This window comes from Ruditapes philippinarum, unplaced genomic scaffold (assembly GCF_026571515.1).
Source record: "Ruditapes philippinarum isolate M1 unplaced genomic scaffold, ASM2657151v2 ctg6106_1_1_1_1, whole genome shotgun sequence".
NCBI lineage: Eukaryota > Metazoa > Mollusca > Bivalvia > Venerida > Veneridae > Ruditapes > Ruditapes philippinarum.
Window position 1 is genome coordinate 48,349 of NW_026854198.1, and position 19,358 is coordinate 67,706.

Here is a 19,358-nt window from a genome sequence, read left to right on the forward strand (position 1 = left end):
CTTCTACTTAAAATATAGAAAACCTGAAACCCAAAAGAACACCCCTAAACAGCAAAATTATGAAATGTAGCAGGCTCAGTTTTATTAAGCCATTCAAATTAATGGTAAAGTATTCATAAAAAATAGATGGCCATGTGACAGCAGTAATTGCAGAAAATCGGAAAGCTTTCAACATCCGGATACTGGTACACTTTGTTAAAACAATCATTCTGTGCAACAGATAAACGTAATATGGATAAAATCAATAGGATATTCGTTTACAACAGTTCATTACCTATCCTAATACTCATTTGCAGGTGCAGTTTCTTCTTGTAGAAAAATTTTGAAAATATATAAATGAATGAATGAATGGATACGGCATTAATGTAGACCACAACGATATTCGAAATCCGGGTTTAAGTAACTAAGGGACAAGCTGTTAAACTGAGCCTGCAATTTCGTGAAAATAATATCACAATGCACATGCTTTTTACATCAAGTTATTAAATACAAATATAACAACATATTTGTTTACTTGATTTTTACGAATCAAAATAAAACTAATTAACACAACATGACATTAACTGCTAATTATAACAGCTCCTTCCATAGGCCAAAATAAGAGACGACGCCGCTCACCGGCGTCGCCAATAATATCAGTTTAGGCGATATAAAATTGCTCAAATCTCTAATGCCAGGAAAATGATAGCAACGGACCGCAGAGTAAAATGGTCTCTTTGTTAGGCAGGCGATTCTTTCAGTATACAAAGTCGCAGATATTCGTAAACAAAACGATTTTCTTGGGCTACCCGTCAATAGACCGTTCGTCTGATTTGTTGAAGATTCGTTTTGCAAATAGTTCGGAGGGTCTTCTTTACTTAATAAAAGACCAAAGCCCTAACTCAGACACACTTTCAGGCTGAATTACAAGTGGCATGGTATTTTTGTACCGGCAATTTGTTGTTTTTGTATATAAAGTGTATAAATATTCCTAAAAAAATAACACCATATTCTCGAGCAAACTGTTAACACAACATTTGTCTGATTCCGTTTCGGTGTCGTGTTTCTACATGGTGGATGAGAGGGTCTTGTTTGCACAAAACGAGGACCATAGCCCTAACCCAAGCAATATGTCCGGGAGATTTCCGCTTTTTTTTAAACGGGAATTTGTTCTTTCTGTATATGAAGTGTATACATTTTCGAAAAAAAACAACAAACAACATTCAGTTTGATTTACACATTGAAAGGGACTCCACTTGGATATGATGACATGACGGGAATATTTTTGTCGAGATTTATATACGACCCTTTTTAGGTTTTGACTAATAAATGCAAAAAAAAAAAATCAGATTTTTTTTAGGTTTTGACTACTAAATGCAAAAAAAAAATTCAGATTATTCGCTACTTCTCTTTTTCCCAGAAATATTATCTGAACTGTAACAAAAATACCTCCAATCTGGCAGTTAAGGTATTTGATGCCTAATGCAGAATTTCATTTTTGACGAGTATTCATGTTTAGTGAGAACACAGAGTTTCGATAAAGTGTGGGTCCAAACACCAGAAGAGGCAACTTTTTCTTCATTTTGTCCTATATTTTCTTCTTTTTGTTTGGCCAGATTTTGATTTTTTTCTAATTTGTTTTATATAAAATCTGAAATTAAGAAAAAGTTCTGTACATAATTGTTGCTGTGAATTATGTAAAATTGGATAGCGTAACTATTTAAAATGACTGTAATTGATAAATTTGTACTTGACAATTTTACCCAATGATCATGTTTTATTTAGGATCACTCAACATGTACAAGTATAGTTAGAAAAGCATAGTAACGTTATGCATGGAGTGGGATTTATAATTTGGTCGGAGGCAACTAGGTCGTCGTAAATTTAAACTAATTGTACTGAAATGCTGGTGTCAAATTAAATGACAAATGAGCAAAGCCTAATTTCATGGAAAAAGCTGAATCATTAATTTGATTTCAACTAATTCTCCTTTATCGCAACAATTTGATATAAAAAATACACTGCACTTAATTCTAGACACTCTGGTTTTAACTTCCATTTAATTTTTTCATCTGTTCTGTCAATAATCAAAAAGAATTCATGTATAACGTGCGTGTCTAACGTAAAGTAATATAAAAAACAATTATCCTCATTACAAAGACGTACAAATCAAATGCTTGTCAAACATTTTTTTTATTGACTTAAGGTTTTATTTTATTAATTTTTTTATTTACCAAGAACGACAATCATTGTGTAATTGTGCTACATTGCCTCTGAGACATGCCTATCAGCAAAATACCAAACCCCTCGTCAACGTTATAGATGTAAAATAGAGAGAAATACAGAATCCCTAAAGAACGCCCGACAAGACAAAATTGAAAATGTTGCAGGCTCGGTTTGATTGAACCTATTCATGGACAGTAATGGAAAGTAGAAGTTACCGTACACGCCTCCTAGCATCGGCTTAAGCCGAATTCAACATTTAATAATGGTAATGGTAGCATTTTGAATTTAGAAACATCTGCAGATGTGTTTATACGGCGGTTATCATGGAACCCTCAATGTGACACTCCCGTGTCATTCCATTAAAAGCGGAGTAAGATCCCCAAGTAAAAGAATGCGTGTGCCCTAAACGAGAAAATAATGGGCTGAACTAAATAAAATGGAAATTTTGAAAGGAGATCAAAGGTTATAAAGCCGCCTTCTACGATTTTGATCCATTATATTGACGCTGAATTGCAAAATTCATACATGAACACTCAATATACATGCCGTTTGAATTTTGATATTCTAGATTCTTGAAGTCCTCTTGTTTCCTTGTCCTATTAGTACAAATAAATTATAACCTTGGCTAAAGCACAAACGCTATGTTGAAATTTTGGCCTGCTCATCTTATTTGCAAGGCTGTCACCGGACACAGTGTCCCCTAACATATATCAAGAAAGACAAATCAACTACACGAAATCAGCAGGTAAAGGGTTAGAACACTCAATTTGAATCTGATTACCAACCGGTACATAGCACTTTTACAATGTGCTTTAAAAATTAACATCTTTATTCCTTATCGGGGAGATCAACAGCGTGTTTGCATGTTAATGGAAGCACATTTAGTCACAATTGATTGTGTAAATTGTTGTTACGTGACTTAATAACTTAATCTAAAACGGAGAATGTAATCGTTGACATCATTTGCTAAATCATAATAGAATTTAATACTGCTTGATTACTTTAAATTTGATTTTTGTTTTTGTTGTTCTTGCATTGGCTGTCCAATAAAAAGGCTCTCCGTGAAAATCATACAAATATTTATTATTAATTATTATGATAAAAATTGAATAAATTAAAGAACGCATTTCTTAAAGTTATTTATATTGTTCAACTAAAACACCCTTGCTAAACACTCACATTATGCTCATATTTTGAGTTCTCGAATTTAAAGGAAACTACTTTTTGTTTAGATTTCCTTTACGCATCTCACAGAAGGTATAGTTATATTGACAAAGGTTACAAGTTTGACATGCTGAAACATCTCGGGTTAGTGGTAATAGCGCGTACCATTAATAAATCGAGCTATTTAACACACACAGGGGTGGTTATACTATTTTAAATGATTAATATGACTTCTATTTAGAGATATAATGTAACACATTCTGTAGTATTTTTCATAATGTTTTATTTTAACAGTTTAGTGAATATAAATAATTATGTTGCTATATCTAAAAACAGTTTTGTTCACCCAAGAGAATGATAATACGCACAGGTAGATATACTCCCGGTAAGATATAGAGGATATTTGTTTGTTTGTGTGTAAGATGAAATTTTATTTCATCGAGTGGGCTTTAAAAACAGTATTCACACGAGTGGCGTAGCCACGAGTGAGAATACTGTTTTTAAAGTTCACGAGATGAAATAAAATTACATCTTACACAACAAACAAACAAATTTTCTTTTTATTTTATGCTAAAAAACAAGTTTAAACGAAATTTTCATAATATTAACATAAATATTAAAATCTGTTTCCCCATTGAGAGCCCCATTTCGTGCGAATTTCTCATTAAAAACAAGAAGTCTTGAGCTTAAAAATAAGTCCGACAATCAACGTTAAATGGCAGTGATATTATTTATTTTGTTTAAAAAATATGAATGATCGCTTGTTTTAATAATAAAAACAAACAATTCGTGTAGGAGAAAATTCCAACCATCCATCCATATTTCTGTTACTTACTGCGAATTTATATTAGACCTGGCTTTGTTAAATGTAAGCGGCAGCCATTTTTTAAAGTTGTGTATTTCACGGGAGGAAAATAATTGTGTTTGATTCTGAGGGATATCATTTGGAATTGTTAGTCATACACCTTTTTAAAGGAAAGAAAACATATTTAAGGATTGAAAAAGACAAAAAATAAGTGTTGACAGATGTGAAAACATGAAAACAGCAGCTATGAAAATGGAAGACTTGGAACTTGCTCGGAACGCTGGGTGGTTTACTTGTTCTACGAGCTGTAGCTGTCATTGCTTTTCAATATTTCATAAAACATACGGCAGTTATTACTCGTAGGATACTTTAATATGCCCAAATGTCATCAAGAGCAGTTTGCATGTGGAAGGAATGTATTTTTCAGACTGTAAAATTGAAACAAAAAATTTAGAGACGAAATTTGGTGATTGGAATTTGAATGAATAGAAGTAAGTTTTCTTCTTTTTATTACTTTTGACGTTTAAGGTATTTATCAATTTCAGCTTTGCTTTTTCTTTAAACAGCCTGACATTGTCAGAATTGTCAGCAAAAATAAAATTGAGGTACCACATGGGGAAAATCTTTAAAAAGTAGTTTCGTCATTGAAAAAAGTGAAATTATATTTTGATAATTTTCACTGTGAAATTACCAAATATAATTTTCACGGATAAATCAGTAATCCACTGAAAAGCATAAAATAAATCAACAACATTAAGTATTGACTGTGTGATTCCTTTTATTTCAAAACATACATAATACATCTTCATTATTTTGAAATAACCAAAAACCTTATCAATCAAATTCTTAATTTTCTACTATCAACTATTCTCTAAAAAAGAGTTTACATAGGAATCTTTTATCTTACCCATCATAGTTGTTTTAATATATATTTTTTCAATGACTTCAATAGAAGCGTTTTCACACTATTTAGCACACATTTTACACTAGATTCTGAGACATGCGTACGTATTTAACAGTAAACAATACTATATATGACAAACAAAGTAGAGAAACAATCAAACATATTCAGAAAAAAGTATCTATTTCACATAAACTTTCTTCTCATTTACAAAAACATGATAGTTCAAATTTCAAGAAAAGTATTCAACCTACTTTAATTTTGAGTTAGATTATGTTTTGGTTTTATCTTTTATTATAGGAATTAAAGGAAATAAGGTTCATATTGTATTGTTATTTAAAATAATCATATTAATTTATAACCGACATCAGCTTAAACTTGATTTAACTTAAATATAATTTAGATATCGATCGAGTTTATCTAATAAGGTCATAGTAATACAGACTTTGATTTTGTTTATTTTTATTTGGTCTAAATGCTATTGCTCCAGCACTTTGAGGTTTTCCTGTATTTCCTGTTATTATAGAAAGCGAACAAAAACATGATTTTATAACATTGTATTGTTTTTTATTTGTATTTGAATTAATTATGTTATAAAAAAACTGTATCATTTTAAACATGTTATTTTGAGAATATTAGGATTGGACTATAATGGGAATATCTTCAATTTTTAAAATTGATTTAAGCAATTGAAGCGTATTCGTATAAAATAGTTCTGAAATAATGTTGATAGAGTTCTAAGTGATTAGTTTGAATACTTAAAATTAATAACGAAACATTATAATGAATATAAGTAATAGAAAACATTATCATTTGCTTTATAGGGATATTTATTATATCTAACCATGTATCTTACACTTACATACAACATTCGTATACATATTTTAGTGTGTGTAAGATACTGAATACTATCATGGTATAACAGACTTTCAATTATGAACAAAATAAATAGCATAATTTTATGAATTGTATTATGAAACGCGTAGTTTATTTTTGTTGCTGTTGTTTGTTTGTATTCTGTATCAGAAAGTTTTAACATGAGAAGCATTCGTCACTTCGATAAGAAATAAATTGCAATCATTACAAATGTAAATGTTAAAATGGTTTCAATATAAATAAAGTAAATAGATAGCATAAAACACATCTTTTATGATAGGTTTTACGTATATTCGAAACACTTAGACTATAAATCACTCAATCATTACAATAAAATCAGACATATTTTTTAAATATACGAAACTAATAACAATGCACTTTCGGAGTTAATACGAGTGTATTCAAAATAAATGTATATAACATGTAGCAAGGCTTTGTCTATGACTGCGTAACGCCTTGTATTGTTGATCTGTTTTTGTAGCAAATAAGGAGTATCATATTAGCAGCATCTGTCTGAAAGGCTCTTTTAAAATTGCTGGAACTGTTATCGACAAAATTTTTTAAAAGATATGGCTACTGTAAGGCGGACCTTAACAGGGTGACATACTTGTTGAATAAAAGTTAACGTACTTTTTGTATTGAGTTCAAAAACAGATTATATAAAAATGATATGTTACAGTGTTAAGATAGGCGGGGCTTAACTTGAATATGCTTGTTAATTAAGTTAGCGCAATTTATTGTTTTGTGCTTAAAAGAAGATTATACAAATATGATATGTTGCAGTGCTAAGATAGTTTGCTTTTATCATAATTGCAATCATAAAGATGTGTACTGAATTTAGCCAGACTGTAACGTTTTCATTTCAAAACTGTTATTTGACATTTTTGTTGTTATATTCTATCGGAGCAAGTGGCATTTTCCCACTTTGTTTCAAAAGTTTGATTAAATAACTTAACAGAATATATATTCAACAGATACACTTACTGTTAATCAATCATACTTACCAGAAACATGCTAGGCATATAACATTACAACAAGTACGCATGTAACACCAAATTAAATGAAATCATGATGTAATGGATCTATCAGTATTCTTATCGTAACTTAACAACATTCCTGATTTAATTTTCATGTTACAGTTACATGTTGCATCAACAAGAGAATAAAACGATATTTTTCTCTGGTGTTATATGTAAAATTATCTGAATTTACAATAATCTATTAAAGAATGTTTAGAAGCAATGCAATCTTGATTGATAACCATCTACAAAAATGGGAAGAAATTGCGAATAGTTTTACAACTGCTATATAACATTTTTAAAGGACATAAAGGCTTCAGAAACACCTAAAATTTTCAATCGTTAAAAGGAACAAAAATTGAGTTTTGTGATATTTTAATATTAGAATGATTTACAATATGTTAGATGTTTATCACTGCTAGAAAATAGCATATACTGTGACGTTATTTGTCACATTTCTATACAAGTAGCAATATGTAAACAAATTTCAAAGTGGTATTTAACTTCCATACAAACTACCAACTTACTTGAGTGAACTTAATTCCGAAATGTCAGAGAAGCAAAGTATGATTCAGCTTCACGACAAAGAATTATGTTTTGGAATAATAAAAATAATTAGATGCAAAAAAATATTCGAGGGGAATTTGAATAATAAAGATAAACTTTTTTTATTTCTGAAATGCAAAACATTGGAACAGTCTCCACTCAAAACTGATGCGCCTTAAAGATTTGTGTATTTTCTGTTCATATACGTATGGGCATAATTTGTTTTCGTGATATTACAATGCGTTTGAGTTTAGAACGTTTCGTAATTTGAAAAGATGGTTTTCTTGCAATTGTAAAATTCACTTTAATAAATGTCATTATTGTAATATATTCATTGTTTATTTTAGTATGCACACACAATTTCAACATGCTTTTATTTAAACATGTTTATTATTTTATGTTTAAAAAACAAAACATGTTACTTAAATAATGCACTTCTATGGAATAATGATTATAAGCATGAGCATTTCGTACTTTAAGACTGCACAAAGAAAGAGTAGTATGCCATAACGAATTATCCCCCATAAACATTAGTGATTTCTTACATGATTCAAGTTAAAGCATCATTTATACAGATTAGCGGACACGATGTAAGAAAACAATCATAAAACATTTTGAGTCAGGACTTTAAGGTATGACTACCCTAACGGGCACAATAAGGAACTGGAAAATTGACATCATAGGTTAGATATATACCTTAAAGTACACCTGTATGCAAAATTTAAACAATTTTTACCGTACGGAAATCAAGTTATGATCACTTTTCTGAACTAAAGCTAGGGTGTTATGATGGCCTTTTTCAGAAATGATGAACCTTTAAATAATCTGCAATAAGATTCTAATGAAAACCGTTTTCCAATTATTTTGGTAAGAAACAAAAAGTACCATTCAGCGAATAATTCACGTAAGCAAAATTATGGTTCCTACTCAAAATTTATGAGCTGTGTGAAAATGTTAACCTACCCCATCCATTTTTAAAACGTGTTTGGTCATTTTCCTACTTAGGGAGCCTAGTTTAAAAAATTCTGTAAATTTACCCAAATTAGTGTCGGTTTTCAAAGTTTACCTAAATTTTTAAAGAAGTATATTTGTTGATCTTGTCAAATATTAAATACTTTTAACGTCTGGTTTTGATTTAATTACATTTTGAAAATATCAGGTACCATATTTATTACTAAATTTAGCACTATTTAGCCAACAAATACATATATAAATTAAATAATCAAAATTAAACACTTTTTTCATCCCAAAGGTGACATTAGAGATACATAAATTATGTTAAAAAAAATTTCCACGGCCCTCAGTTTCAATGAGGTGAACAGTAGTTCTAGCCCTTTTTGAATACTCTTCAAAGCAGAGGTAATGCATAAGGATGTTAATACCTTAACTTGTAAAACTTTCTTTCCATAAGTCTAACTTTTACACGCCATACACACGCAATAATATAATTGTTAACATGCAATAGACCGATTAAGGCAAATCTATGTTTCCGTGCTAATATCAAACTGGCATAATGATTTACAAAATGCAACTTTTTGAGGAACTTTCCGTTGCAACAATAATTTCAAAATATAAACTAAGTACCAAAATAGTTACAGCTCAGAATCGCTCACGTAAAGGAATATAAAAAACACACATGACTTAATATTTACTGAAAAAAAAAGAACATAAGTGTAAAATTGAAAACCCAATTGAATCAATTATGTTTAAACATGTACAACTCTATCGCCCCAAGCATCAACTTGTGCATTGTTCAATCTTCGAGAATGACCTAATAAAAATCAGTAATCTAGAAGGATCATAATAGCTATGCAAAGTGATATAAAAAATTAACGGCAAATTCTCAAAGAAGTGCGTGGCCAAAAGTTCCTGTATGTAGAGTCAAATCCTAATTGTCTTAACCTTTGAATGATAATAAACGAGAATAAATGCGTTGCCAATATTTGCATGTTGTGTCTTGTGTTTTTGTCACTAATAGAGTATAGCTAATACCAGATAAAAAAACATATCTGAAGGAATAATGCTCAGTTATAACTATCTGCCTACAGTATGTTTAGTGAGAATCTCATACAAATATACATATTTAATTATTATATATTCCTCTACTCTTTATTTTTAGAAAACCAGAAGCTTTTTTTATCACGTGTTTTTTTATTAAATTCACAAGTGCTTTTTAAAAGTAAACAGGCATCTATTTAATATATTTATATTGCGTTAGATAAAAACACCTAATCATAGGATCAGAGACATACGATAAACGTGTATGTTTACATTCTTTTGAAGGCCATGATTAGATAAAATGTTCTTGTATATTATCTGTTTTACATTACATCTGGCAAGTGTTTTTGCAAAGAACTACGGAATCCGATAAATTCCACATTTCACTTCATGTATGTAAATGCAACATGTTACGCGACTCAAAGTTTGAAAGACAACATTGTATTAAACCAAACGACCATATGCTATGTCATTCGATATTTCAGCGTTATATTGTTTTTTTATTGTATTTTTGAAATCAATGTTACAATACAAATGTGTGCCGACTGTCATTATCATGTGTTGTATGAAATTTTGCGTTCAGATAGAGCGAGACATTAATAGTTTTACATGTCCGAGTTCACATTTGCATGTTCGTCTGTCGCATTTATACGTCATATTGCCAAAACTAAAAATTTGCTGTGGTACGTACCGTATTTCATAGGTTTAAGTGGAGATTGAAGAACTCGATATTGTTGTTTGATTTAGATAGAACTGGTACCGTTTCTCTCCTAATATAAGCTTCTAATTCCTACCTTTCTATAAAAAGGACGATGAAGTATAAGATTGACTGTCAATGCAACATTACTGCTTGTTTTGCTTTTTATTTAACAACATTATATTAAATTTGTAGATGCATTAAGAAATGTTCTCTCTAACAATAATTCGCCAAGTTGGTGTTTAGCACGGTTTAAGGTGTTTGATATTAGAATAAATACACTATGAACTTTTCAGTTTTTGTTATGTAATCTTGAAGCATTCGTTCAAGTTGAACTGATAAGAAAGCAAATGAGATGATACTTCAGGCATTTTACGCTAATGTTTTGATAGTTGTGAGTTGAAAATAACATTGAAATTTATAAAAAAGAAGATAAATAAATAATTTAGGAATTTAAAACAGAATTGCCAGCTGAAGTTGTTTTCCGCCTCAAGTAGTATTTGGTTGTTTAGAACAGTCAAGATGTTTTTCTGAGACATTTTTAAGATTCTCGTTTGGAAGACAAATAAAACTTGATATAATGGAAAAAATAGTGAGATATCTATGTTTCTTATTACTATGTGTTCCAATTATGGAGGCAAAACGCTTAAAAGATAGATTTGATATCATGGAAAAACGAATGGATGTTGTTGAAATACAAATAAATGCTGATAGGGAACTTAAAAAAACGTGTGTGTCACTACAACAAAACTTCGAGGAACTTAGTGCTTCTGTGATTAATCTTAAGGATGAAGTGGCTCTTAAAATGGGGAAACAGACAGGAAAAGAGATGAAAACAGTTTCTGAAGAAACTGATGATATCTGCAAGGCCAGCCGAATGCTTGCTTCATTGGGGATTGAAAGGGAGAAGAAGTGGCTACGAGATCAAGTAGAAACGCTTACACATCTGATGAATGAACAAAATATCAGGATAGATGCAAAACTGAATCTGCTAGGTAGTTGTGAAGACAAGGCATCTGATTTAGAGATTATTTTGGCTAATATTAATAAAACTGTTCAAACAGAGCTTCGCAAAATGAATGAATCAATAACCAGGAATATAAAATTAATAGATCATCTTATATATCTCAAAATTCAGAGAACCGAAATGACCATAAATGCACAGAATCAAGAGATTGAAAATCTGAAAGAAATATTAGTCGCTAGTAGTAACGTTAATTCTACAACGTCAGCTACATTATCATGTCTGCCAGACTGGACACAATTCTCATCTCACTGTTACTTGCTCGTGAAGGAAAAAAAGTCATTCTTTGCTGCAAGCGCCCGCTGCCATCTCCTAGGAGCAACGTTAGCTGACTTTGAAAGCCGTGAAGCTAGCGCTTTTATCGTTGATAAATATCAAATCCAGCAAGACTTTTGGATTGGTTATTCCGATGAGAAGCAAGAAACTAAGTGGATTTCTGAAAGAACCGGACAACCGGCACAATACATGTATGTTTGCATAATAGTCTAAACTAGGCAACGAGTCTGTTATTCGAATATCTTTAAAAGTTATGTTTTGTTTATCAATGTTTTGTTTATCAATATTTGTATGTTATGTTAAAGCATCAAATAATGTATAGCGATTCATAATTGCTTTTAAAATATGAACAATCATAATTAGTTTAATCCTTCGTCCATGCAAATTGTTTTATATTATTGTTGTAAACACATCGCTAGCATTTACATATTTGACGTACATAGAGAACAGTAAAACATTTTTGTTCAATTGTATAACAAAGATACATCAATAATCGACATAGACATTAAATATTCATACAACCAAATGTATAAAATGTGACAGAGATCATACATTTGAAACAAACGAATCTTCTTCTCACGTTGGGCTTGCATTATAAGAGGAGTATAAATTCATGCTCCATTTTTATGTGTACTTGGTAGTCTTTTTGAAGGTTCCACGAATACTGCCGCATAAACATGTCTGTAGATGTTTCAAGATGAAAAAAATACATGTTTTTGTTATATGTTGAGTTCTGCTTAAATTAGCAAATGCTAGGGATGTAGACATCCGTAAACAGGCTCAATCAAACCGAGTCAGATCGATAAAGAAAAATATTCATAACTCCCCTTAAGGAGATATGACACACCTGGTACGTTTACATATTGATATTTTCAATATTGATCTGTAAGAATTCAAAACCTCAATTTTTTATCCTTAAGCGTGTAGAAAAGAAAAAAGCAATGTGTTGGCCAACTTCTAATGAAGTCATGACTCTAGATCAAGTCATTTTTTAGTTAGGCATGACAAAACTTGAAATTGTATATGTTTTCTTAGTGAAAGGCAAAGTCTTTACCAGCACTGAATAAATTTACAGGCAAGCCCCCAGGAACATAACACCACATAGTGATTAAGTTTCAAGACTTCCGCTCAAACACATTTTGTGTTATGCGCGACAAAAGTTGAAACTGCATATTTTTACTAAGTCAAGGACGATAACTCTTACTAAACTAAATTATTTTTCGCGTATTACACTAGGTGCACAACGTCACATGCGTATCAACATTACAATAAAAAATTTTTGACTCTAGCGCACGCACTTTTAATTGTACACATGACATAATATTTTGGGACGTTTTACTAAAGGCATTTGCTCTACAAATACTGTCTAAATACAAAAGCAATCCCCTAGGTGCACAACTTCACCTGCTGACCAACGTTGCTGTAAAGTTTCATGATTCTAGGTTAAGTTTTTCTTAAGGAGAAGGAGAAGAATTCTATAAGACTTGTCTTTCATTCTCATCCTTTTCCATTGTGTAAAAATGTTTTGTTTGTTATATATTTGTATGTACATTATATATACTTTCGGGAATAAATATGTTTAAACTAAAGGAAACAAAAGTTTAAAATTACAAATTTTACTAAGTCAGAAGTAATAACTCTTACAAAAATTAATTAATTCTCAAGCAAAATCCTAGTTGCACTACTTTACATGGTGATCAACATAACTGTACAGTTTTTTTACTCTACCGCAAAAACGTTAAGAGCTACATATGACTCAACATAGAACGCAGGCACGCACAAACACGCACCTACGTACGGACAAGAGTAAATCTTAATATCCCCTAAAGTGGGATACAAAAAGAAATCATTAAAATATAATTAACTGAAACCACATTTCTCATTTTTACTTGGACAAATTTATGAAAGAAAATTAAGTCGTATTTACCATTTCCGTTTGCCGTTTTACAAAAAAAATGATTTCAAAGTCACACTTTGTGTGGAATGTTGTGCCATCAACAAAGGCTAGTTTTCCCGTACATAAATAAATCATATTGATGTACTTAAATCGAAATTTCATTTTGCATTATATTTTCAATATGTTAAAACAATTATACGACAGCTGATTCATTTTTAAACAATGGTCTGAATGTGTCTGTGTATAATTTCAGCTGTTATGGCATATAATTAACGTTATTTATGAAATACACGTGTTTAACAAATGTTTCAGACAAATCGTAATGCTATATACCACTATCTATGTATCCTTATTTGAATTGTGTAAATTGTAAAGGATTATTTAAATGGACTTTTTTAGGGGAACCGTAAATGATCACATAGCTTTTACCTGTTAAAAATATTGGATTTTGAACCATTGAATAGTAGATTGGCCAATAGTAATTTACAAATGAATACAGCAATCTAAAAGGAAGGTTTTTGTTATACAATGTTACATGACATGAAAAAAATACTTATTTTGATTTAATTATCCTTTCCTTAGTTTAAACAACAGTTTTCTTTCCATGTTATAAAACATGTTATTTTGTTTCTATAAAATCAATTAAAATGTATGATGACTTTTCGCTTAAGATATGAAAGATCAAGATCACAAAGCAAGGGTGGCGTTCAACGAACGACCCAGCAACACGGGACAACAGGCAAAGAGCCTGTAAGTTTGATATAACATTATATTGTGCAACTTACATGTACATCTACAGTAACTATATGATTTGTATTATAGTTGTTTTCAGATAAATATTATACTTACAGGATCAGATTAAAAATCTACTGGGATCAGATTAAAAATCTACTTTCACCGACAGGAGTATCGTAAAGACAGTCTGTTCTTTTTTTCCATCTGCATTATTGAAAAATATAGACTCTTTCATTTAAGCGATAAACGTCGAGGAAGAAAATACTTCCCTTATCGGATGTGACGTAAATTGGGGATTATTCTATAGACCGCGTAAGATGTTAGCTTATTGGAAGTTAAATGCGTAAAAACTGATCGTTCAATTATGATTATAACATGAAGAAATTGACTTATGCATACATAAATATCATATCAAGACCATAAGAAATATACATAAATAAAGATTAAGATTAATTCTTGCTACGGTGTAAACTTGCAGAATTTCAAATTAAATTTTTTCTAATGCCAGGGCAAAAGGGTAGTAACTAAATAAATTTTTGATATTTTATGAACACCCATACACACTGAAAGTACTTAATGTAAATTTAAATGGTCATTTTCTACATTTCTGTGTGATTTCTTGTCATTTAGAACATTCCGGCGTTTTTTGTTTTTGTTTTCTTTTTATTGTGTGTGACAAACATGAAAATAAGATTGTCAATGTTTTTGAATGATTGTTGAACAGTAGCAGAATGCATTCTGCCAAGACTTATTGATTCTTTTTGATTATGTCTTATAAAAACTGAAGGATATAATTTTATAAACATGCCTGAAAGAACAAAAACCATCAGGCAATGACTTTTTTAACGTAAGATTCGTAACAAACGAATATAAAATAATTTTTATATTACAAATCTATTCTTATACTTTTAGGAGAACATTTCACAGTAACTTATTATATAAAGAAATATTTTTTTTATATTTAAGCGCCATTGTGCCGTACCATATTAATTAACAGGGTAAATATGTTGTTTATACTGGCGACTGTGATATCATAAATCACCAGTGTGCATATTTAAGAGTTAAAACATTACATCAGATTATGTCACATTTGTTAGTTGTCAAAATATTTATAATCTGAATTTGGTGATGGATCATTCTAGGGACTTAATTGATTATGCATTTGTACATTTAAAAGAATTATTTTTTATGCTTTAACATTTGTTTTGAAATTACATAGATTTATATTACTGCTTTTCGTTGATTCAGAAATGCTTAAGTCAAAATGATATTCATTCAACCAGTATCTTGCAATTATTTATTAACAGCCGTTTTTCGAAACTACAAAAACCTTACATTTTTGAAACTCGAAGAGCTCTTGGTTACTGTGCAAAAGCAAGTTAGTACGATTTAACTGCCTGCCATTTTATTCAATTTCACAAATGTTGACGATTTCAATCTACCTATCTTACACGAGTAAGGATTCAGGTCTTATATCCTTTTATTAATGTATTTAATCCTATCGGCAATGTCCACTGTCGGCAATGACGTCATCCAAATGAGACATTTTAAACCGGTCTTAAATGAAAGGGTCAATAATCAAGCGATAATGCAACTTATCGCCTCATTTTTGATTAACACGCGACAAGGTGAAAAAAATGGAAACACCACAGAATCTCGAACCCGGATCCTCGGAAATGTTCTGCTTTATTTTCAATATATGTTGTATGGTGAAAATGTTAAGTTAAGTTGTTTATTAATTTTATGTTTCAACGACAAACTGCAACAACAAATATAGGAGATGGATATATCATTTATTTCTCTTAATTGTTTTAATTATTAAATCATCCTCTTTATATAATGAAAGACATCCATTACGTATTAATTTAAATAATTTATACAATTACATAAAATATATATTATAAGCAAAGATCAAAAATACAAATTTATTTGCATAGAGTTCTTATTCTCTTAATTAAAACTTAGTTGGAAACATAGAAATATATTCATCGAAATGTGAAATCTTCATAAAAAGCCAAACAAACAAAAAACAAAACAAATGTGTTAATAATTAATATTATTTAATATACATAGAGTTATATTGTGTAGTTCTACAATATAAGTATACTTACATTGAGACCGACAATGTGGCATATAGGTACATTTCAATGACTTGATAAACATGTTTGATCAGGTCACCAGCTATAAACCACAAGATGAGGTGTATTTTGCTTTAAAACGACAAAACATACACTAATACAAGCAGCTTATATACACATTTGCCTTGTTTGTGGAAATCCGTGTTTTATTCTATATTTCAGTCTGAATGTGTATCAAATTTTCAACTGTTTGTTTATTTTCTTGCATCAACTCATAAACACTGTGCTTTTGTGCTGTACTATTAAAAAAAAACTCTTGTCACCTTTGCACAATGTACTTTTGTTTAAATCTATGTATTTTGCTCGAAATGTTTGATTTCTTTTAAACATATTTTACTAACATAAACGGAGGAGGGGGAGAAATCCACAGTTTCCAAAGCTTGTCAGCGAACAACTGACCACTTCAAAATCAAAACCAGACATATATATATTTTTAGTTTTCGAGCACATATAGTCCCGGTTTTTTTATTTAAAATATTTTTGTCGCGAAAATTAATGACAAAAACAGCAAACGACGTTGTATACCCTTTTTGAAGAAAAGGAAGAAAAGGAAAATATAACAACTTCAAAAATGAGAATTTCACATACTGCATTGTCTGTGCCTTCTTAAGCACTTTACTCTCTGAAAATAAAGTCCAAAGAAGGAGTTATGCACATCCTTTCACAATTTTAAGTCTTATGCATACCCTTAAAATTGAAAAGCTTATTTCCAACCTAGCTCGTAACTCATTCATTTGCATTTGACTGGTACTCCCTGAAAATGGTCAACACTACTGGAATCAATTTTAATAAATTACTAAAACACAATTCTAGCCACAAAAACTTGAAGTACTGTATCTTTAAATTTTAAGAAGCTCAAATACCCACTTCTATTTCAAAACCTTTAAATTTGACCCTGGTCAATTTGAAACTAAACGACCGACTCCCCGTTTACATAGACGCAAGTTATCTTCTTCCTGGCCAGTACTTAATCCGTCTCCAAGATGGTCAGAGTTTTTTAATCCATCGCCGGATACCCACGGCAGAATCATTAACAGGTATTAACCATTATCCAGTTGACTGTGTGTCAATTGCAGCTACGTATTTCATTGGTTGCCTCACGAACTCATTAAAAGTGTTGGTGTTTGTTGCATTTACCTACATTCATTTTCTAATGTGATCAGACATATTTTGGGGTGCGTGTTGCTTGTGGTTGCAGATCTAAAATAAATAGGCTGAGATTTCGGTGTTCGGTGAGTCCTAAGTCACAAACTGTAATGTGAAGCTACGTTAAATTAGTTTCTCATGATGTCCTTTAAATACACTTAGATTTACACTAAAGTGAGCGGGATATTTTATTTATACTGGAATATTTATTTACTTTAGGTGTTGATATTCTGTTTAATTTAGTTCTATTATAAGTATTTATACGAATTTTTTTTCATAAAAACTTTTCAATATATTTTTCAGAAACTTTGCAGACGGACAACCAAATGGAGGTATTGATCAGAATTGTGTTGGGTTTGGTGTTGGGAGCCCTTACGATGAATGGTATGACTTGCCATGTGAAGACGAGCATCCATATTTTTGTAAAAAAGGCGCGACGATAGTTAGAAGTTGAAGCAAGTTTAGTCGAGTGCCCTCCTAATAGAGTGCCGTTTGTTTCTAACAAAAGGCCGATACACTAATTAGAATAGATAGAGTGGTCCAGATGTATTTTAACGTCATTAATGTCATTTTCCATTTTAATCTTTTGGTTTAATAATTATATAAAACGATTAAACCAAAAGTAATATTTTAACTTTTAATTAGAAAATCTGAAGACCGCTTTAAAAATATGTAATGATCGAAAAAGTACAGCAATCATGACAAAAAGTATATGCTATACTGTATCAATATATAATATGTAAAATTTAATTTTACCTATCCCTGTCTTACGGACCCCACATGATTACTTCTGTTAATTGTGTGTCCGTTCATTTATCAGAGCCTCTTAAAATTCGGATAGTTTCCGATAAAGCAATGCTTGCTCTGGCACGCACCTGATCCACTCATTATTCCAAAGATCTTTTTTTTTACTTGTTTTGTACTAAAGGTATCAGATGTCTATTGCAAAATGTCCATTCTAAAAGGTATTCATTTTAATTGAGGACACTGGGTTCAAACCCTAGAAGAGGCAATTTGTTTTCAAGTTTTGTCTTTTTTCTTCTTATTAAAAAAAGTTTTTACCTTGGCCAGATATTCTTTTCTTATCTTTATTTAGAATCTCAAATTAAGAATAAATTCAAATTTGATGAACCTTTAACTTTTTACAGTAAATTGTGTGAAATTGGATAGAATAACAACTTAAAATGATGATAGTTTGAAATTTGCATGGTAAAGTATCTTTATATTTTTCACAAATGTTTAGATATATATCAAAAGAATCATTATTAAATAATATTTTGATGCCCCGATTTTATATGACAAAATTTTATAGGTTTTTCTACCCCACCGTCTTCTTATTTGATGTAAAATGAAAAGTGCCTGTCTCAATAATGCAAGAAGAATTTTTTTCATTGGCTTTATTTGTAGTAATTAAAACATTATGGATCATCATGAGTACTTTTCAACTAACAAATATACAAGGGGCAGGACGTGAATTGGTAGCACACTTGGTTCAAGCGAGCGAACTCGCTTGAACCAAGTGTGCTACCACTTTACGTCCTGCCCCTTGAATATATGAAAATAGCAACACTTTTCTTAAGATTTGTTGTTGTTGTTGTTGTATAAAACTGATACAATAGTTATACTTCAATTGTCAATATTTTTCAAACAAGATGGTAAAGTTTTGTAATATTTTTATTAATGTCCAGGATATGTAGTAAAGTTTATTTATATAAAGTTTAAAATGGCTTTTGAGAAAGTGTTAACCCTAAAATGGATTGTATGATTTACATGCACTTATGAATGAAAATGAGCGGCATCTGAAATTATCAGAAGAAGAGAGACCTTGTATATTTTGTCAAACAAGGTGGAAGCGGAGTACCATTTCCTCCTTATTTATCTACTTTAGTATATATTATCAAACATGGTAGAAGCGGGGTACCATTTCCTCC

General features: G+C 30.7%; 1 protein-coding gene across 1 annotated transcript; it reads left to right on the forward strand.

Moving 5' to 3' along the window:
* The first annotated feature begins 5,208 nt into the window (after positions 1–5,208).
* Positions 5,209–18,878, forward strand: LOC132739377 (C-type lectin domain family 4 member M-like). The gene is made up of 4 exons (XM_060727068.1): positions 5,209–5,220; positions 6,746–6,804; positions 10,689–11,702; positions 17,731–18,878. The coding sequence occupies exons 1-4, from the start codon at positions 5,209–5,211 to the stop codon at positions 17,879–17,881; spliced, it is 1,236 nt and encodes a 411-aa protein (XP_060583051.1). The 3' UTR covers positions 17,882–18,878.
* The last annotated feature ends 480 nt before the right edge of the window (positions 18,879–19,358 follow it).

Bases quoted from the DNA above. Each gene is read 5' to 3' on its own strand.
- LOC132739377 (XM_060727068.1), top strand. The intron at 6,805-10,688 runs GTTTTCATTTCA...TGCCAGCTGAAG, and splicing joins GAATTTAGCCAGACTGTAAC to TTGTTTTCCGCCTCAAGTAG. The intron at 11,703-17,730 runs GTATGTTTGCAT...TATATTTTTCAG, and splicing joins GGACAACCGGCACAATACAT to AAACTTTGCAGACGGACAAC.